The 22,143-nt window shown below is 40.5% G+C and overlaps 1 protein-coding gene across 3 annotated transcripts; it reads left to right on the top strand.

Annotated features, from left to right (window-relative positions):
- The first annotated feature begins 1,427 nt into the window (after positions 1 to 1,427).
- On the top strand, positions 1,428 to 20,762 carry ints1 (integrator complex subunit 1). 3 transcript variants are annotated; one of them, XM_085271716.1, is made up of 48 exons: positions 1,428 to 1,573; positions 1,934 to 2,053; positions 2,171 to 2,446; positions 2,562 to 2,758; positions 2,900 to 3,037; positions 3,121 to 3,280; positions 3,365 to 3,470; positions 3,652 to 3,838; positions 4,019 to 4,164; positions 4,255 to 4,396; positions 4,485 to 4,661; positions 4,745 to 4,853; positions 4,937 to 5,057; positions 5,144 to 5,221; positions 5,322 to 5,479; positions 5,740 to 5,839; positions 5,929 to 6,020; positions 6,116 to 6,176; positions 6,262 to 6,459; positions 6,667 to 6,796; positions 7,657 to 7,836; positions 8,001 to 8,150; positions 8,240 to 8,419; positions 8,508 to 8,612; positions 8,722 to 8,889; positions 9,453 to 9,564; positions 9,646 to 9,804; positions 9,896 to 10,042; positions 10,160 to 10,258; positions 12,400 to 12,524; positions 12,728 to 12,982; positions 13,088 to 13,247; positions 13,331 to 13,462; positions 13,760 to 13,928; positions 14,491 to 14,617; positions 14,723 to 14,838; positions 14,943 to 15,030; positions 15,124 to 15,374; positions 16,841 to 16,970; positions 17,468 to 17,601; positions 17,731 to 17,923; positions 18,048 to 18,172; positions 18,273 to 18,382; positions 18,596 to 18,709; positions 18,815 to 18,885; positions 18,975 to 19,066; positions 19,270 to 19,379; positions 19,841 to 20,762. In XM_085271716.1, exons 2-48 carry the CDS (start codon positions 1,999 to 2,001, stop codon positions 19,954 to 19,956), a joined length of 6,549 nt encoding a protein of 2,182 aa, XP_085127842.1. In that variant the 5' UTR covers positions 1,428 to 1,573; positions 1,934 to 1,998; the 3' UTR covers positions 19,957 to 20,762. The 3 variants fall into 3 exon arrangements, with proteins under 3 accessions (XP_085127842.1, XP_085127840.1, XP_085127839.1); XM_085271714.1 differs by having other exon boundaries at positions 2,156 to 2,446; positions 5,743 to 5,839; XM_085271713.1 differs by having other exon boundaries at positions 2,156 to 2,446.
- Positions 20,763 to 22,143: the final 1,381 nt, after the last annotated feature.

Genomic DNA, 22,143 nt, shown 5'->3' with positions numbered 1-22,143 from the left:
GTGAGGAACAGTGTGCAGAAATAATGATGACTATGATTATGAGATGGCAAAATATCTGCAGACTCTGGCACAAGTGATGATGAAAAAGCTTTGCAAGGCACTGACTGAAACCCATTAAGCAAATGCCAGTAACTATGCTTAAAATGATTCACGGTTTTGCAGCATTTGATAAAGTTAGAGTGATGACATCTGCTGGCCATTTCTTCATCTTTCACTTGGGATTTTAGAAAAAGACCTAATCAAAAAGCTGAGTCAAAGTATAAAACATTGCTGTTATTCTCATATTTTTCTCCAATAGAAAAAGATTTTGGAGATTCTATTGAAAAAAGTGACATATTTAAATATAAATATACTTAAATACTGTAGAGAGTAGTAAAATATTATTTCTGTCTCTTTATGTGACACTGATTTCAACTTAATTTTACCATAAACTATTTCAATTAACACATATTTATTTTTCACAAAATTACTGATGTTAACATCAGTAATTTTGATACAAAAACATTTTTATCAACACATTCTTGTTTATTTTTATTTTCATGTTATTAACACTAAAGGGAGAAGAAAAATGTGTGAATCTTTAGCGCCCCCAATTGGTAATATCACGTAATTACTTCGCTTAAAAAAAAAAAAGAAAAAAAAGAAAAAAAAAGTTTTTTTTTATTTTGGAGGTGACCGGAAGATGTTTTAAATTAAGTATTGACCAATGACAGTACACACAAATATACACGTTCGTCTGCTGTGATGGTGCAAACCCTGTGGTGTACAGCACGTTTCCTTTAACGTGTATTACATTAGCATAGATAGTACTGTGACAGCATTATACACACATTATCTATGCTATATCAACAGTAAATGGAAACAGTTATGTATTATGAATCTATAATGTCGTTATTTTGTATAAGGACGCCCTCTGACGATCACCGCTGGCTCGTCAGCTTACAGGAACAATGACACAATACGACTTCCGGTTAAAAAAAACTTGTTACAAAGTTTTAAACAAAGTTATAGGAGAAGATTTGTCATGTCTACCAAGGCAGATGTGATTAAATGATAAGTTTTTCCCCGCAAATAAAACTGGCTAAACATATATAGTTTTTATTATTAGATTTTAAACTTTTTTTTACATATTGTAAACCACGTCTACTGGTACTGAAGCTGGGGAATAAAATCATAAAACTGTGATGGCGCAGTTCTGTCGTAAATATTACAGATGAGGGTTAAAGATAAAAATACCATCATGATTGGAAGAGTTAACCATTTTAATCTGTAAAAGTAATTACACACAAATGTTTGCTTCATAGACATTTAAGGATACGACGAACTATTTTACTTTGAACTGATTGGAAATGCCTTAATAATAAAAAGTTGAGAGAAGAGAGCAAGTTCGTATACGGAGGTGACGCTCAAAGTAGATGTACATGATCCTCCCTGGCGCTTGGTGGCGCTTGTTACTTGTTACTTGTTGGTATTATCGAGTAATTTCAGTCGAGAAAAAGAAGCCACCACGGCTCTGTCTGTCTGATAGCTTTGAGGCGGTGAATGACTTTTTTGTGTGAAGTATATCGTCCAGGTATCATATCAGTATGACTTTTATTGAGCATATTAATTAAACGAATTACGGTTGATTTAAATTAAATGAAACCTAACGCCTGTTAGTTGTCAGTGTTAACGTTTAACGTCGTGCTAGTAGTCATACTAGCCATAGTTTTCGTTGTTAGCCTAGCATTTTTTTGTCTTGTGTGTTGTAAACATGTAATTAATAACCTTTATAGTGCTAAGCGGCATTGAACGCATCCTTCTTGCTAGTCTTCTTATGCTTTGATTTACTAGCTGTAGAGATTTAGAGCGATTTAAACTGCTATTTATTACTGGTTTTTAACTTTTCTGTTGTTACTAACCTCATGTTTATTTATTGTTTTGTTTTACACAGGCTACACATATGACACATACATGTCTCCCGCTCTACTTTGATTGTAATTGTGCCTACCAGTAAATATGAATCGTCCAAAGCCTACAACTCTTAGGCGCCCCAGTGCAGCGAAACCATCAGGTCGGACTACTTGTGCAACCAAATCCAATCTTAGCTGTGTGTTCCATGTTGAATAGCACCTAGGCACGAGAAACTAAAATTGTAACATCTGCATTTTTGCAGGCCATCCCCCTACAGGAGATTTTATTGCTCTGGGCTCTAAGAGCCAGGGAGGAGAGCCAAAAGCCCCTGCTGTCCTCCTGAAGGCAACCTCTACAAATTTACCTGCTGACCGCAAGAGAGAGACTTCCTCCACTCTGCCATCCTCATCAGGGCTAGCCAACCTAACTAAGCGGCCCAAACTATCCACCACCCCTCCTGTCAGTGCCCTTGGACGTCTCGCTGATGTTGCTGCAGTGGACAAGAGGGCTATATCGCCCTCAATAAAGGAGCCATCAGTAGTACCTATTGAAGGTAACTTTGAAGCCTGTGCATTTCTGAAGTGTTGTAAAATTTGAGATAGGAATGTCAGAAAATCTTCAGGTGACAACTGACAAGGAAAGTAAAAAAATATGTTTCTCTGTGGCAGTTTCTCCAGCAGTGCTGTTGGACGAGATTGAAGCTGCTGAATCAGAAGGAAATGACGATCGCATTGAGGGATTGCTGTGTGGAGCAGTGAAACAGCTCAAGATGAACAGAGCCAAGCCCGACATCACACTTTACCTTAGCCTCATGTTTCTGGCCAAAATCAAGCCCAATGTTTTTGCAACTGAGGGAATTATTGAGGTAATTATTTTAACACAGTTATTCTTCAGTACATATACACAGATGAATAATGTATATCAGCATTGCAATATTTCGCCAAGTGAACCTCACTGATTTGACAAAATCTTTGTTACTTTCCATGTGTTACACTTGTGTCACTAGGCCTTGTGCAGCCTCCTGCGTAGGGATGCTTCTATCAACTTTAAAGCAAAAGGCAACAGCCTGGTCTCTGTTCTGGCATGCAATCTGCTGATGGCAGCATACGAGGAGGATGAGAACTGGCCAGAGATATTTGTCAAAGTGAGAACACCCACAAAATTCAAACACATTTCTGTCATGCATGAGCTCTTCTTATAATTTGTCCTTCTGACATATACTTTCAGGTTTACATTGAGGACTCTCTGGGTGAAAGAATCTGGGTGGACAGCTCTCACTGTAAGAATTTTGTTGACAACATTCAGACTGCTTTTGGAACAAAAATGCCCCCAAAGAGTATGCTGCTCCAGGCTGATACGGGCCGCTCTGCTGGAGATCTGAGTGCAGGTATGGTACATTCAGGTTTCTGTAAGTCAGGACTACTGATGTCAGAAACAAGTGCTGATTGGTCATGCTGCTTTTGATCTTTAGGTAGCAGCCCTCATCCATCAACCCCAGATGAGGATGACAGCCAGACTGAGTTGCTGATAGCTGAGGAGAAACTCAGCCCTGAGGATGAAGGGCAGGTTATGCCAAGGTATGAAAGCTACCAACATAAATGTGACGGCCATAGCGTACAGTCTGTGTGTTCAGATTTACAGCATATATAGGTAACGCGGTTACATTTTCACAATTGAACAATGAAAAATGATTGAAACAATGCACTGAGCTCCTTGATCATTTTGTGTTTATTGTTCTTATTCACTGGAAACCTGTAGGTATGACGAACTTGCAGAGAGTGTGGAGGACTATGTGCTTGATGTCCTCAGGGATCAGTTGAACCGCAGGCAGCCGATGGACAATGTGTCCCGAAATCTGTTGCGTCTGCTCACAGCCACATGTGGCTACAAAGAGGCAAGACTCATGGCGGTGCAAAGGCTGGAGATGTGGCTCCAGAACCCAAAGGTGAAACCCTTGATACTGACAGCTGTGTTAAATAAATCCATAGTGTTATATAGTTGTACTAATAATATGTTGCAGGATTTGTGTAAATAAAAGGTGAAATGTGGCCTCTAAAGATACAGCTATTGCAATACATTAAAAGTAGGCGACTAAGCATTAGCTTACGTTTTTCTGTGGTTGCAGTTGACTCGCCCAGCTCAGGACCTCCTGATGTCTTTGTGCATGAACTGCAACACCCACGGAGCAGATGACATGGAGGTTATCTCCAACCTGATCAAGATCCGACTCAAACCCAAAGTTCTTCTTAATCATTACATGCTGTGTGTCAGGTCTGTAAAGTTGTTCTTATTGTCACACATCTATTTTGTCATCACAGTCAGTAATTCGCACTAACCGGAGCTTTGGGTATATCTTTGCAGGGAGCTACTAAATGCACACAGAGACAACCTGGGAACTATGGTGAAGCTCGTCATCTTTAATGAGCTGTCCAATGCCCGGAATCCCAACAACATGCAAGTCCTCCATACAGTGCTGCAGCACAGCCCAGAGCAAGCTCCAAAGGTAAAACTAGATCGTTTGGAAAAATTTCAACAGAAATGAAATTATTTTTTAATAAACTCTGCATTTAATTTTATCTTTGTCTCGGCAGTTCTTGGCAATGGTGTTCCAGGACCTGTTAACCAATAAAGATGATTACCTTCGTGCCTCAAGAGCTTTGCTCAGAGAAATCATCAAACAGACTAAGCATGAGATCAACTTTCAGTCCTTTTGCTTTGGTTTGATGCAGGAGAGAAAAGAGGCCAGCTATGTTGACATGGAGTTTAAAGTCAGTGGATATGAAAATTCAGCAGGCCTACTTTGTTGAAGCTGTTTCGTTCATGCATTTAAACTTGGTTATTTCTCCCATAGGAGCGATTTGTCATCCAGGTGACAGATTTACTCACTGTTTCTATGATGTTGGGCATCACCGCTCAGGTCAAGGAAGCAGGCATTGCATGGGACAAAGGAGAGAAGAAGAGTGCGTTCTGTCTATTTGTCCTTCTGCTGTATTTAAAGTAGCTCGACTTGGCTTGGGTTAAACATGTGTCTGGTTTGTTTCAGATCTTGAGGTCCTGAGGTCCTTTCAGAATCAGATTGCTGCCATCCAGAGAGATGCTGTGTGGTGGCTTCACACTGTTGTTCCTACCATCAGCAAACTTGGTGCAAAAGACTACGTTCACTGGTCAGTATCTGTAGCAGATGTGTCGATTGTCCACGTGGAAATATTTTTGCTGCTTTATAAATCATTTATCTGCTTCATGTCTGCAGCCTTCACAAAGTGCTTTTCACAGAGCAGCCTGAGACATATTACAAGTGGGACAACTGGCCTCCGGAGAGCGACAGAAAGTGAGCAACCCTGAAATAGTTGCACATAATTTGCTTTTTGTTATTTCTTAATTTTTTTTAGCTTCTGTAACTTTATGGACTTTTTCTTTTCATTCCTCAGTTTCTTCCTTCGCCTTTGTTCTGAAGTTCCTCTTTTGGAGGACACTCTGATGCGTATTCTGGTGATCGGGCTGTCACGTGATTTGCCTCTGGGCCCGGCAGACGCAATGGAGCTTGCTGATCACCTGGTTAAGAGAGCTGCCGGAGTTCAGTCAGATGGTTTGTGGAAGATCCATTTTGGTAGTAAATGTTTATGTCTGCTGTTAAAGTTATTTATGATAAACTCTAGTCGAATGTTTGTAGATTTGTTAAACACTTGTGCCTCTCTTTAATGAGCTGCCATAAATATTTCAAGGGGCAACTTTTATGTTTTTTACGTCTGCTAAGTAATGTTAGTAACAAAGGAAAGACTATTTTCATTGTTATAGTTTTCTTGGCACGATGCGTGCTGCTGAGTTGTCTGCCTGTTTCTTGTTAAGCAGATCTCGAGGTCCTGAGAGTGGAGAGGATCCAGCTCATTGATGCTGTTCTGAATCTGTGTACATACCACCACCCAGAGAACATTCAACTGCCTGCTGGGTATGTCACTTATCCTTAATGGCTTTTAAGAACACATATAGGTCATACTGTTTACAGACTTAAGTAACAAATGACTACTCTTGTTTAAGGTACCAACCACCAAATTTGGCAATATCCACACTCTATTGGAAGGCATGGCTATTGTTGCTTGTTGTGGCTGCATTTAACCCTCAGAAGATAGGTACAGCAGTCATATTTACATACATCTTCATATAAGATAAATTGTTATAGGTATCTGTTGACAGATATGGTGTCTGATATCTTTTTTTCTTTTAGGTTTGGCTGCCTGGGATGGATATCCCACCCTAAAAATGCTTATGGAGATGGTTATGACAAAGTAAGTAAAGGTTATCAGTAACAGTTAAATTATTTAAATGTAATAATTCTGATTGGCTAACACTTTTGTCTCTGTGGTTTTATAGTAACTATACATACCCTCCTTGTACCATTGCGGATGAGGACACAAAAACAGAGATGATCAACAGAGAGTTACAGATCTCCCAGAGAGAGAAACAAGAGATTTTAGCCTTTGAGAGCCACTTGGCTGCAGCTTCAACCAAACAGACCATCACGGAGAGCAACAGCTTGCTCTTGTCTCAGCTTACCAGTCTGGACCCACAGTAAGATACCAAGACAGTTATTTGAGAGTGGACACCCATACTAGAATGAAACATTTTTGCTCATATATTAGGACATTTGAAATCCCCTATTTTACTGAAAAAAATTATATAAGCTTAATATCTTTGCATCACAATGTGAATGAAGTCATAACAAATAATCTTAGCTTTTATTTGCTGGTCAGAATCATAGCTGGTGTTTGTGTTTAGGGGACCTCCTCGTAGACCTCCCCCTCAGGTCCAGGAGCAGGTTAAAAGTCTCAACCAGTCTCTGCGTCTCGGTCACCTCCTTTGCCGCAGTCGCAACCCCGACTTTCTTCTCAACATCATCCAGAGACAGGTAATGACCATTTCAATAACTCTCCCAAACTCTGCATCCCCCCCCATCTCCATAAAATAACCTGTTTTTTTCCCCCTTTTCAGTTTTTTTGTTGTAGTCCCGACAGTTCAGCCACAGTACTGAAAAAGAGCAGCAGTTTATGTTATTAATCAGTGAGTTTTGTCTGTTGCGACTGAAATTTTTTTCAAACTCATCTTCAGTAATTGCCAAACAATGACCAAATTCAAGGCATTACATGGAACATATCGTTTTAAAATGTCCAAAATGACCTGGTCATTGTTGTATTATATTGACTTCAGTACTTATCTAATGTTTCCAAGAACATGTAATATTAGATTATAATTATATTAGATATAAAAGATTAGATTATGCCTCAACAAACATATGATGTGCATATTAGCTATATTAGCTTGGCTTGGGGCTTAGGCTGTACCACCCTGAGTGTGCCCGATTCTCATCTGATCTCAAGAGCTAAGCAGGGTTTGACCTGGTTTGTATTTGAATGGGAAACCACATGAGTGCTGTAAGCTTTAGCATGGTTGAGTTGTTGTTAGTACCATTGCTTCTGGGTTCAAATCCTCTTGCTGTCTTTGGCCTTTCTGAGTAGAGTTTACATATTTATCCCTGTACCTGTGTGGATTCTCCCCAGAAGTGCATGTACTTGTACTTTACTTGGTGTTTCTAAGTTGTTAGTGTGAGTGGTTGTCTCTCTCTTTGTGTAACCCCTGCAAACTGTTCTGGGTGTACCCTACCTCTCACATCCAGACTGATTGGTTGAATGGGACTGACTTGGAAGAAAATATAAATTGTGTTGCTGTTGTAATGTCAGTGTTAAAATGTATATTTTCAATCCCTTACAGGCTTCTTCTCAGTCCATGCCATGGTTGGCTGATTTGGTCCAGTCCAGTGAGGGATCCTTGGATGTGCTCCCAGTGCAATGCCTGTGTGAATTCCTTCTTCACGATGCTGCAGATGACAGCTTGCTCATAGACGATGATGAAGAAGGAGAAAGCAAAGAGCAGAAAGCCAAGAAGAGACAAGTATTTTAATTAGTTTAACATTATTTCTTAATTACACGGCTTCATCCCAAATTCATACCCTCCATACAAAATGTATACATGTGCTTGATAATAGAAATTTGCATCTGGGTACAAAATAAGACTTAATGACTAATCCTATGATTTCTAATCTTTATTCCTGTCAGAGACAACAAAAGCAGAGGCAATTACTTGGGCGCCTCCAGGATCTTTTGTTAGGTCCCAAGGCTGATGAGCAGACAACATGTGAAGTACTGGATTACTTCCTGCGCCGTCTCAGCTCTTCTCAAGTGGCATCAAGAGTCTTAGCCATGAAGGTACCGTCCTGAAAGGATAAAAAATGTTTCATGGTGTTGTGTTGTACGTAAATCATTATTTAAAATATACATTGCATATTTGTGTGCAGGGTTTGTCTTTGGTGCTGACTGAAGGAGGCCTGAAAGATGGGGAGGAGCGAGACCAGCCCATGGAAGAAGACTCTGCAGATGCTGAGCTCTTGCCAGGTTACCAGTGGCTGCTACAGGACCTCCCCAAGCTCCCTTTGTTTGACAGTGTCAGGGGCATGACATCCACTGCCCTGCAGCAGGTCAGTTTTTCTCAACAGTGGACTGGAAATAAGTGTAAAACTTTAATGAAGATTAATAAGAGTTTTGATGTCTGTTAACTTTCTAAAGGCCATTCACATGGAGACAGATCCACAGACGATCAGTGCCTATCTCATCTATCTATCCCAGCATGCACCAGTGGAGGAGCAGGCTTCTCATAATGACCTGGCTTTGGTAATCACAGCGAGTTGCTTGAGTTTCCACATGTCACTTTATTTTAAACCGTTCTTTTTGTCAATGAGCAGCGCTGACATGGGTCTGGTCTCCCTTTTGCTCTCTGCAGGACATTGCCCGGCTCATCGTCGAGCGTTCAACCATCATGAACAACCTCTTTTCCAAACACTCCAGCAGACCTGAGTCTGATGCTGTGCTCTATGCTTTCCTCTCCATCTTCTCTACGTATATTAAGAGGATGAGGAAGACCAAGGAGGGCGAGGATCTTTACAGCTGGGTGAGCACTGGCGATGAATGCTGCTCTCTTGATCTTCTCACTAGCCCACAGCAATTTAAACTTTTCCTCATTTTTAGTCATATAACTACTGTTACAATGTTGGATTCTCTATTAAAGATTTCAAATAATTGTCTAAAAGTAATCCCTGTGATCCAAAAGCTCAGGCTTTAGACTCCACCCTCCTTCTTTAAGGGAGGGTGGTCTTAAAGGGAGATAAAACTGCCCAATGCTGCGTTTAAGATAAATAAGGGTTATTTTAAACCTAGCAAAGCTAGTCTAGTTAAGTGATAAGAAAGTTAACAGAAATTTTTAAAATAGCTCCTCTTTTAAATAAATGTTAAGATTTTAGGCCTTGTAAACTAATAATTTTTCTGTTTTCATTGAACAGTTTTGAGTTAAAGAAAAAAAAATTCTAGTACTGAATAGCCAAGTACAGAAAATATTGAACTTCCACCTGAGAGTCATTCTAAATCGAAGAGTAATTTCTGTTCTTAAACTGGGGACATACACCAGGGAAAGATGCATTTATTTTGTAACTTCATGCTTTATTTTGTGTTTTACAGTCAGAATCTCAAGACCAGGTGTTTCTACGCTGGACTACAGGGGAGACTGCTACAATGCACATTCTTGTAGTCCATGCTATTGTTATCTTGCTAACTCTGGGACCACCCAAAGGTAGCCCTGTTTGCTTTAAAGTACATTGTCAGCACTGCTAAAGGGCTGTAAGAACAAGTTTAGCACTGTGTATCATTACAGGAGAGAGTGATTTCCACATGCTTTTGGACATTTGGTTTCCTGACAAGAAACCTCTACCCACTGCCTTCCTGGTTGACACCTCAGAGGAAGCCCTGCTGCTTCCCGATTGGTTGAAATTGAGGATGATTCGTTCTGAGGTCTCACGACTGGTCGATGCAGGTACAACTTGTCATGTGGATAAAAATCTTTGTTTTTCATCAAATAATTCATTTTTTACTTTTTAATGAATGTGTGTGTACCCTTTTATCAGCTTTACAAGACCTCGAGGCTCAGCAGCTGCTGCTTTTTGTTCAATCTTTTGGGATTCCAGTCTCCAGTATGAGTAAACTTTTGCAGTACTTGGATCAGGCTGTGTCCCATGATCCACAGGCTTTAGAGCAAAACATCATGGACAAGCGTAAGATTTTCTTTTCTTATGTGTTCTACCTGTTTTTTTGTTTTTGTTTTTTTACTTTTTGGGGGATTTTTTAAAATTGTTTAACATTGATCTTACTGTGTATATCCTCTGTCACAGACTACATGGCCCATTTGGTTGAAGTGCAGCATGAGCGAGGGGCCACTGGGGGGCATACTTTCCATTCTTTACTCAGTTCCTCTCTTCCTCCACACAGAGGTCAGTGTCTTTATCCTGTAAAACATTCAGTGTTGGGAAGGTTACTTTTAAAATGTATTCCATTACAGAATACAGAATACATGCCCCAAAATGTATTCTGTAACCTATTCCGTTACGTTACTCAATGACAGTAACGTATTCTGAATACTTTGGATTACTTAATATATTGTGGCGAGTTCAGACAAGGAGGAGACGGAGGTATCGTTTGGTCTTGCTTCCCGTGAGCTAGCCAGGGAGCACAGCCGTTTATTACATTTGCAGAAGAACACACTGCCACTAGCTAACTGCTCAGCGCGGCAACCACAACACACATAGGGCGCCCTCTGACCCCGAAAGGACACACCGTCGCAGCGAGAGGGCGTCACCCGTCACCATGGCAACATACACAAAACATAACTGTACAAGCAGAACCCCGAACAGCCCTGACCCGCTACAATATTATCATGCTTTTTACAACAACGTGAATGTACTATTGCTGTGTGATTTATTACTATTACTGAAGGTCCGCGACTCCGAACTGTAGTAAAGGGACCTCTGACTAATGCTGGGCTCACACTGTGCGATTTTTGGCCCATTTTGAGCCGATTTTTGAGTCGTGCGATCGTTTTGGCGATCGGCCCGATTTTGGCCTTCATCGTGCGTCGTGCATCGTGTAGTATACGTGGGGTAACGAGAAGCGATTGACACCTCACGACCAGCTCCCGATCATCAATCGCTTGGTCGTGAGGGTGTCACCGCAGTTTGCCACACTGCGCACGCGCAAACACAAATGTCAGCGAAAAAGACGGCGTAGCACGGCAGTGCAGCGTGTGATCTGGACACAAGCGATGGAGGCACAACCTGTAGAACCATCCGAGCCCTTTCGATGTGGCCTCACAAAATTATCACGACCACAACAACCGTGAAAATAGTTGGATCGACACTGCTGCTCAATCACAGCTGCCTGACCAATGTTTTTCATTAGCAATTTAGCAAAGTTGATGGTGGTGGTGTGTCTGTGTGAGTGAAAGATGGAGAGGGAGAGCCAGCGACAGAATTTCTGTTATAACCTTCATTTTTATGGACGCACAGTGTGAGCACTCAGGTCGCATCAGAGCATCGGGCCGTATAGTGTGAGACCCTGCATCGTGACCTATGAACTTCTAACCCCTGCGAGTCAATCGTACAGTTTGAGCAGGAGCTGAATCGCGCGACTGAAAAAATCGCACAGTGTAAGCCCAGCATAATACGGCGGGGTCCCTGTCGGCTGGTAGCCGAAAAATAGCTCTACTTTGTTGTGTGGGTCAACTTTTCTTGCGACAGACAGAGAGAGGCGTTGAAAGGCTGCTCCAACGGAACTTGTTGTTTTCGGAGGAAAACACGAACACGGTGTACAGTCGAGTCTTAATAGCTTACTTACAACTGGGCTCGTCAGGCACTCTTCTTGGCTGCAGTGGTTATTATTATATTTACATGCTTCCAGCTCCCGTTTTTGCTCGATGACTGCTCGTACCTTTCCACTCCCCTTTTTCTCCCTCCTAGCGCTCACAGACACATAACGTATATGGCAGTCCATTCTCCCAGCAGCACGGACGACACTGAACATGATGCTACATTCTTTAGAGCTATGCTTGTAGCATTCTGCCTGTTAGCTTAGCACAACAACAACAACAACGAAAAGGCGCTCTCTCACCCAGGAAACACACAGTCGCAGAGAGAGAGAGCGTCGCCCTGTAACCATGGCAACCGTAACGCTGCCGCCTGGAACAACAGAACGTAGCTGTCAAACAAAACCCAAACAGTCCTGACCCGCGACAAAATGAAACAGGAAAGTACCGCAGTGTAATCCATTTATTTCAACAAAGTAACTGTATTCTGAATACCACCTTTTTAAACGGTAACTGTAACGGAATACAGTTACTCATATTTTGTATTCTAAATACGTAACGGCGGTACATGTATTCCGTTACTCCCCAACACTGAAAACATTTAAGTAAACATTAAAATCACTGGATAGATTAAATGTTTATCCACATATTATGCTTTGATTTCTAACAGTACACGGCCCTGGGCTTTAATTTGAAGTAGATTGCAAAGTTACACCTCAGAATTTATTGCATTTTCAACATTATTTAATGTTCTTATTGCACTGTTCCCGGCAGATTCATCTGAAACAAGTAAGGCCAAAGTTACAGTGGAAACTCCTCACAGCTCTGTGAAGATGAGAGCAGCCACTCAGCTTCCTGTAGTCGGGCCTGACGATGATCTCACTGGCATGTTGCTTCAGGTAGGATGTACTGGCCATTTATTTCTCCACTCTTTCTGGCATTATTTAAACTATTAGCTCACTTAGTAGACAAGTTACAATTTCCTTTGGGCTGAATTTTATTATTTATTTGAGTTTTAAATCCAAATAAAAAGTAGTTTATTTCTTTTGAGACTGATGTTGGGTAACTTCTCCTACTTTTTTTTTTCTCTTAATCTTTATAGATTTTCCCCTTGAAAGTGGACCCCCGCTGGCATGGCCCTCCTCCCAGTCAGGTCTCCCTGGCCCTCCAACAGGCCTTAGCTAAAGAGTTAATGCGAGCTAAGCAGGGCCAGATTCAGCAGGGTGGTTTGGCATTTCGACTCCTGCAGGCCATTGCAGCCTTGCTCGCTTCTGCTCATGCAGGGCCAATAGTAATATCAATGCATCGGAGTCACTCTCTGTCCTGCCCTCTTATGCGCCAGCTTCATCTCTATCAGGTGGAACACACATACACAAGCAGAGTCAGTTCATATTTCTATGTATTTTTATAAAGCTTCTAAATACAGTATTCCCATCTTTTGCTTTCTGCATGTTCTTTGCAGCGTCTCGTTTCCCAGGACATTGCTTTCTCATCACTGTTTCTCAAAGTCATTGTTGAGATGTTAATCTGGTTAGACAACCCAACTGTAGAGGCAGGACCACTAAAGACTCTGCTCAGATCTTTTGCTGGACAGAACTCTCACAAGCACAGGCTCAGTGATGGTGAGTATGCCAGTAATTTCTTTGCAGATGCTGCTTTATTCATTTTCTATAAACTGCGAGTAATGTGTTTCTCTGCTTTGCAGTACGTACAGGTTTCCTTCACCTGGCTGAGGCGTTGGCATATCGCAGAGATACTGAAGTTCCACTGAGAGCCATCATAGCAATGCTGAAAACTGGAGAGAAATGTAATGCAGAACCTGAACTTGTTGGCAAAGGTAATAATGAAGTCACTGGATTGTTTAGGAGATAGATAGATAGATAGATAGATAGATAGATAGATAGATAGATAGATAGATAGATAGATAGATAGATAGATAGATAGATAGATAGATAGATAGATAGATAGATAGATAGATAGATAGATAGATAGATAGATAGATAGATAGATAGATAGATAGAAACAGCAGCTTGAATTAGGAACTATCACTCCCATACTCCCATTTATTGTGTTTAAACAATATAAAGGTGGTCCAAAGCCTATGATAAATACACTACTTATTAATATTTTTCAGTGCTACAAGGGCTGATGGAGGTGAAGTCGCCATATTTGGAGGAGCTACTGTCTCTGCTGATGACTGTTGGTACACAGAATGGGACAGCGGGCTCTGTTGCTATGGTGATTTCTTTGCTCCTTCAGGAAAGCGAGGAGCGAGCTGTGAAAAAGGAAGTGGATTCTAATAAGTGAGCGCTACAGTTCTATTTCCCTCACAAGTCATGCAAGAAACATTTATATTTGACAGGACTAGATGGCAAACATGCCTGCCTGGGACAAATAGCAGAACAGCGCCTGCTGCCTGTGGCCTTATACTTTAAACTCCATTTGGATTTTAACGTTGAATTAGCTTTTCAGCTTTGTGGTGGCTTTTCAGATGCACGTGCTATGGACATCAAAGACATCTGTAATCAGTTCTGCCACTGAGAAGTTGCTTACTGTGTTATATATTTTCTGATAGGAGTACAAGTAGAGGGAGTAATAGCACTATTGGATGCTCTCTGTAAATTGTCAGAAAAGGGATGTAGCTCTAAAAGCTTTGTTGTCATTATTGAGGCTAAAATGATAATTAAAGGTGACAAAGACAGGTTCCATGTAACAACTTCAAAATTGGTTTGTTGTTTCTAATTGACCAGTACAACTTTGTTAACACTAAATATTATTATTGATGTGCCTTAGCTCTCCTGTTAGTAGTTAACAGATGCTGAGTTACATTTGTATAAACTAATCCTTTGGTTTGATCTTTGGCAGTGGCTCAGAGGTGACAAAGTCAGGACTTAGCTCTGGGCTTCTGGTTGATTGGCTGGAGCGTCTTGACCCTGAGGTTACTTCAGTGTGTCCAGACCTTCAACAGAAGCTGCTGTTTGCCCTCAACAAGGTAAGATAAGGCTTGTGTGCAGATAGTGTTCTTGGCTTATCACACCAGAGAAGGTGTTTGCTTGGCATTAGCGATGCATCCTTTCTTACTGTTTATCTGTTTCAGGCACGAGGGACCCCAGCTTACAGACCTTATCTTTTGGCCTTGCTTACACATCAGTCAAACTGGTCCACTCTGCTGCAGTGTATCAGTGCTCTTCTCAGCAAGCGCAGAGACTACAAGTATGTAGTTTTATCACAACCTTTGTCTGCCACAGTCTTGAGGTTTTATTGAGGATTATCCTATGTGTAGAGAATTCAAAATTTCACTTTGCTGCTTTTATTAGACTGGACCCATCCTCTGCTCTGGATTTCTTGTGGGCGTGCAGCCACATTCCTCGTATCTGGCAAGGACGTGACCAGAAGATCCCTCAAGTAGGATCAAAAGCTTTCATAGTTACCACCTTTTTTTTCTTATTTCTTTTCTGCTGATGTTGGTGACTGGTGCTCTCCTTTTGGTCTTTTTAGAAGAAAACCGAAAAGTTTGTTCTCCGGCTCAGTTCAGAGGAGCTCATTAGCCTGATGGACCTGATATTGTCAGAATCAGAGCTTAACAGCCACGACACACTCCAGGATGACAAAAACAGTGTGGACCAGGCCCCCTGCTCCCTCATCCAATCCAGACTGCCCCTCCTTCACTCGTACTGTAATGGAAATTTAGAAGACATCAAGAAAGTATCAGAGTACCTCATCAACTGCTCAAAAAAATGGGAGGACAGGTAAGGTTTATATTATTTAAAAATTTGCTGTATTTATCGGCAACGCCTCCTCTGTTTCTTCATCTTTTTGGGTTTTTTTTTTTTCAGATTGATTTTTTCTTTATCCATTCTTAGTTGGTAACACATATGTTTATTGCATTTAGTTGTGGATATTTTACCATAGTAGTCAATTAATCTTATTGTGACACATTGTATTGATCACACTAATTGGCCCCAATACTGAAAGTCATTTTTTCCTTCTTATGCTGTGCTGATAAACTTGGGGTAAATCGCACCAGATTTTCCTTCTCAGTGCAGATGAACTTTTCAGACTTCCTCTGTCAGCCACAATGCTGTGGACCAGGGAAAACTTGATAATTAGGTCTATTGGTGTGAAATTAAAACCAGCAGAAGTCGTCTGTACTGTGATCTCTTTAAAAGCTCAGTGTATTATAATGAAGGCAAGAGGATTAAGGCTGAAGCTCTAAACTTGCCTGTGTTGTGAATTCCTGCACTGACTTAGCTGTCAGAGATCAGGGTGCAACTCTTTGTGGAGGCAAACCCTCCTTTCATGAATATGTCTCTGGTTATTAAACCACTTTAATGAGGAAACTTTGGCCAAGGTCAAGGAAAATTAGCTTCAGAATTACAGTAATTTAAGTGCAGTTAAGCTGTTTGGTGAAATGGTTGCTAGTGAAAATATGGCGGGATAAAAACATGTTGAAAGTAGAGGGTTTCGGCCTTGTGTCGAGTAAATACTTGATTGTATGTTAAGCATTCTTCTTGCGAGAGCTTGCTGACAGATAAGCTGGTGTTTATTCCAATTACACAGAAACTATTGAACAGTGAGCCGATGTTTTACTCTTGGTCAAGGTCGCTCTGATTTGCTTAATGCATAGCTGTAATAAACTGCTCATTTAGTAGAAGTGCATCATTTGAGCCTGACAAGAGCCTTAGCAAGTAAGAGGATTTTATAAAACTGCATTGACTCGAAGGTGAATACCTCTGAATTGCATCAAGCTATTCATGTCAATAGCTTGTGTTAATATATGATAATTGTTGTTGCCTACAGACATAAATAATAGGGAACTACTATATCGTGTTCCTTAAACTGGTGTCACGTCAGCTCGGTGTATAATCACTTGCAAAAAGATTAGTTTGGGTGAATTTGATAAAAGTTACATTATAAAGTCAGTGGGACTCTTGCTCGCTTGAGCAGAAAAGCTGTGACAAGTGTTCTGTGACTGCACAAAAAGTAAGCGTCCATTTACTGTCAAATAAAAAGGTCCAAGTGACACAACTCCATAACATGAGGGATTAAACTCTTGATTATTTTCTCGCTAAGTTTGGAGCTTTAGGATGGACAACTGAACTGTTCTAAGCCAATAATGCATTAATGGTGTCTTCCCCCCGCCTCCCAAAGAAACTTTTCATGGTGGAACCATAACATATAGCATACTTAGTGTTTTGTTTATTTTGGCTTTCAGTGCAATGAGTAAGAGGTGCCAGAACCTGCTGCTACAGATCTATCTGCACTTCCCTGAGGTCATCCAGCACGTTGCCCTGCCTGAAAGCACGTTCAGCAGCGGCGGGGCAGCAGATGGCAGCAGCTGCAAGGTAAAGATGTCTTCCCTCTGTTATAGAACTTCTTGCCTAATCTTGTGTAGGCTCCTCGTGTATTTTTTTGTATCCAACGACGTAAAGGTGGACTATAAGTATAAACAACATCAACATGCCAGGATCCAATAATGATCCAGCTTTGCAACAAGATGTTACTGTAGACTGAATGGTATAGTTCTTACTAAATACAAGTAATTGAGTGATTTGATTGTGTCTTTAAATGTAATTATTCTTATTTCCCTTTATTCAGTGCTACAATTAGTTATAGCAATATCATGATGTTGTGTATTAGAAACGGGTCACACATCGTAACTTGCAGCTTTGCTTAATGGTTAAACCATCTCTGATGTCCCCACTAAAAGTTCTCATAATGCTGAATTGTGTTTTTGTAAAATATTTTGTCTCTGTCTACCTAATAAATAATGTTTTCTGAATTCTTAAAATCACAATTTCACTACTACATACCACTTACTGCCAAATGTTATGTTTCTCAGCTTGATGTCCTGGTGCATCGCCTGGTCACACTGCTTGCTGATATAGGAGACTCAAAGTCTGCCGAGAGCCGCGTGTCTGATGCCAACCTCGCTTGCAGGAAGTTGGCTGTATCGCACCCTGTACTGTTACTCAGGTGAAAAAGAAAGACTAAACTATGATGCCGTTTTTTGTTGCATGAGCTTGTAAATTATCCACCACTATAGATGTGTGTGTTGTGTTTAAGCTGATTACTGATGCGCTTTTGTTTCTTTTGACCTTCCAGACACCTGCCCATGATTGCAGGCCTCCTACACGGTCGCATGCACCTAAACATGCAGGAGTTTCGCCAGCAAAACCACATGACATTCTTCAGCAATGTACTCGCTATTCTGGAGCTTCTGCAGCCACTTGTTTTCCACAGTGATCACCAGAGGGCGCTTCAAGACTGCCTTCTGTCTTTTATGAAGGTCCTTCAGGTGGGTAGCTCCACGTTTCCAAATCTTCTTTAGGGGATTTAGTATCGGGATCCTACCAAAAGGAGCTACAAATAAGATTTTAATAGTGTCTTTTTTATGTTTGTGCCTCTCTCTTGCCTTGTAGAATTTCCAGAGGACACGTTCGCCGTTGGTCTTCATTAACAAGTTTCTTCAGTTTACACAGAAGTACATTACACACGACGCAGCAGCAGCCATTCCTTATCTACAGAAGCACTCTGACATCTTACAGTAAGTGGCAGCAGTAACTTTAGAAAGCATTCCTGATGGGTAAACACCTTAAAAAAAAGTCTGCAGAAAGACTTGGCAAATTTTTCTGTTCTCGTTTCAGGAGTTTGTGTGCAGAAAATCCAGATTTGGTCCAGCTGAAATCTCTCCTAGCTGGACTCACTTTGCCTGTAAAAAGCTCTTCTGCAGAGGTATCTACAGAAGAGAGAGATGGTAAGAGTTGCTGTTGTCCACATTTGATCCTCATGTGTAATTACACTAAAGCTACAAGTGATCACCTTGTGCCTGCTGGCATACTGTATATCTGAATACATTGCTACGTTTTCAGTGATACACTTTGAGAGCATCTTTTGTAATTTCTCTATGCAAACTGTGGTTTCCACAAAAGCGTGAATTCTTTAATCTCATTTTTTTTCTCTTTACCAGACGACTTGGCTGCAGGTTCTCTGCCCTTAGTCAACATATCGGCCTCATTTTTACTGAGCGCTGCAGACATGACAATGTACTTGAAAAAGATGTCAAAGGGAGAGGCAGTCGAGGGTAACTTCTCTCCTCTATGTCCTACAACATACTGAGTAATGTAGTGTTTTAATACCTATAGTGAGTAATACACTCATTTTTTTCTCTCCCCCTTAACTGCTATAGATGTGTTGGAGGTGTTGACAGAGGTGGATGAGAAGTCAAGGAGGAGCCCAGAGATCATACAGTACTTCATTGTGAGTCACAGAAAATGGACACAAAAAAGGTCAAGTGCAGTGTCTCAGTGTGAAACACGTCAATCACCACCTTGTGTTTCTGTTGGTAGAATGATCTGCAGAGGCTCATGACTTCGCCTGAGGAGTTGTGTCGGAACATGGCCTTCAGTCTCGCCCTACGCTGCATTCAGAATAATCCATGGTAGGTTCAAAGCATTTCAGGACAAACCACTCAAAGGAAAACATGCTGATAGCAAAAGAAAATGTGTGGCAATAACTGAGAGGAGGAAAAAGGCCAATAGTCATGAAAAAATACGTTGATCTCTATCTGTCATTGTTCTTTAGTTCATATATTTATATAATTTCTGATTGCTTACATAAGAGTGTGTGTTTCTTGTGTTGTAGCCTGGCAACAGACTTCCTGCCAACTTTCATGTATTGCATGGGTAGTGGCAACTTTGACGTGGTGCAGACTGCTTTAAGGAATCTTCCGGAATATGTGCTTCTCTGTCAAGGTAAGAAGACACTTCTGTGAGTCCTGCGCTGGTATTCTGGTCAAACGAACCGCATATTAAACATTTTGTAAATTGTGTATTTTTAAATATTTTAAGTGATTTAACCTCCTAGGACTTGGCGTCCACATATGTGGACATCGCATTTTGGGTTATTTAGACCAAAATACTCAATTTTACTCCACAAGGGCCTGATAACCATTTACGAGGACATCATACTGCTACTGTTCTATCAAAATTTTAAACGAATATCCTCATATGTGGCTCTCATTTTTTATAAAAACAAAAATAAGGTAAAAAAAAAAAAAAAAATCAGGTAATTCTTTGTTTTTACATTCATCGGGCCCCAATATGCCCAAATATCAAAGAGAAATTAAAAATGCATGCCGTGGAAGAGTTTGGGTCTTTGTCGCACATTTGTAGCTGAATGATGCCGTGTTCTCTTTTCCCCCCTCCCTCTCCAGAACATGCAGACATCTTGCTCTACAAGGCGTTTTTGGTGGGTATCTACGGACAAATCGACACCAGTTCAATGATCTCAGAGTCCATGAAAGTCCTTCACATGGAAGCAACAACCTAACGATAAAGTGTTTGACTCCACGTCTGACTAAAAATGCTGTCAGTCATTCTTTGCGTTCCACACCTTGATATTATGTTTTTTCAATCCCTTAAGTTCAGTTCAGTAATTTCAGGATAATTTATTAACTTCAAGAAATGCATAAAAAATCCCATTGAATAAAATGAAAATAATATAATTAAAATGGTAAAATCAGCGTAATTGTAATAATGGAACAGGTATTACTGTGCTACATTTGAATAGATATGGATTATTTAACTTGGTTCGATTACTTCAACAATAAAGTTAAATGGAACATCAAAAGGTCATATTATTATATAGGAATATTAGTTGGAGACAGCAGAGCGGATAACGTTGAAGAAATTCTCAACAGAAGATAATGAAAAATAAATATAATATAGGAATTCATATTTCATAATTTGGGGTGTAATTTGGAGAGAAACTTTTGCATTTCTGAAGTTATTAAATTATTTACAGATGCACTATTTCAACGCTTCATGAAAAAAAAAAAAGGGTTTTTTGGCTTCACACTTTTAATAGTTTTGAAAATGAAGTCCTTCTTTGAATTTTTGAATTTCCAGAATTTGAAATTAAGAGTTTAACTTATTTTCTTGACTGTATTAGTTGGTTTCAAGAAGAGCTTTCATTTATTAACTAGTTATTAAAATGTTCGAAGAGCTTGTGAATCATTAAAACTAAGAAACGAAAAAGTGTAACTGTTTAAACAGTGCTGTGAATTCCTTTCAAACCTCCGCACCATTTGGAAGCAACCTTATTGTGAACTTAATAAAATAACTTTTGGAAAATGCCACTTTTTTATTTTTCATTCAACTCAACCTGACAGGATGTGAGGAGTGTAATATTTCAGTAGTTTGGAAGCTCAGTGGAGACACTTTGATGGAACTTAATATGGAAAGCAGTTTAAAGTTCAAAATGTAGCAACAGAAATTTCACAAGAACCCATTATTAGCTTTCAAAATAATATTTTAGCACCTCAAAAAAAAGATTGAACTGAGGAAAAATTCATGCTGTAAGGATTCATTTCATTCCAATATTTCTTGGATCCTGATAAAACTGGAAACAGCTGTCACATGTACGCTTGCTCTTCACTGGGGTGTAACAGACAAATTAAAGGCGTGATGCACATGCTGTGATGGAAACCATTTTGCCATGAAAGTGTGAGTTGTTTTGCCCAGTGCCAGTGACTTCATCTGGAAACCTCTTGATGGAGTCAAAGGGATAAGTTAAACAATGTGCAGGCATGCCGGTAAACTAGCAAAGTGGACGTCCACATTTATGGTAAATTAACCATGGTGGTAATTGTTCAATCACACAGACCAAAGGCTTCTTTGAAGATGTGATGTGGGTAGGCCGTTTTACAACGTAGAGTGCTCCTGGTGTTTTGTTACATAGGAGGACGTGGAGATGCAGTCGCAGCACGGTTGAGGATCATCAGTGATGGTAAGACATGCCCACACTGGTGGGTCAGTGGAATCTGTCATTCAGAAATGTTCAGTCACCCATTGAGATATATGGGCCTGGCAGCTGGAAGCAGGTTTTCTTCAGATCAAAATAATGTGTTTTTTCTTATAAAAAAAAAACAACAATAACAAAACTGTTGGACAAAGTGCTATAAAAACGTATTGGGGGACTGTCACAGGGTGACTTGTGACAACAATGATGTTCATAATTCAAATTTTAAACGTTTTGAAAATATATATCGTGCACCATACTTGCTGTGTGATGTGTTAATTGCACCTGTAAGGTGTCCTGTAACTCGCCAAAAATTCTGTTTATGGTTATCAGTCAACAGACTACACAAGTCCAAGCAGCTTGGGCTCTTGGTCCGGCGCCAGCATCCCATTGGCTGGACAGCAGTGAGGCGGAACAGAGATGAGTGACAGCGAACGAGGAAGTGGTGGGAGGGAGAGCGGGGGGCCAAGCCTATTGCTGAATAGCCTGATGGACCACTGACAAGTTAACAACCTCTGTCTTTATTCATCATACCAATCCAGATCCACTCAAAGGCAGCTGCAGAGAGCTAAATGTTTGCGTGATCACAGTTAACATTTTGCTTCATGGTAAAATAAAGAATCCTTTCAAAAAACCAAATCTACTGCAGAAAGTAATTATGCACTAAATGGATTTTGGCACCGGCTTTAACTGCTGATTTAAGGGTAAAGAGTTCAG

The sequence above is a fragment of the Mchenga conophoros genome, linkage group LG4, assembly GCF_057382185.1.
Source record: "Mchenga conophoros isolate Kocher_MC1m ecotype Shallow Benthic linkage group LG4, M_conophoros_male_GT1.1, whole genome shotgun sequence".
NCBI classification, from domain to species: Eukaryota; Metazoa; Chordata; class Actinopteri; order Cichliformes; family Cichlidae; genus Mchenga; species Mchenga conophoros.
This window is presented reverse-complemented; position numbering and strand designations above follow the sequence as displayed.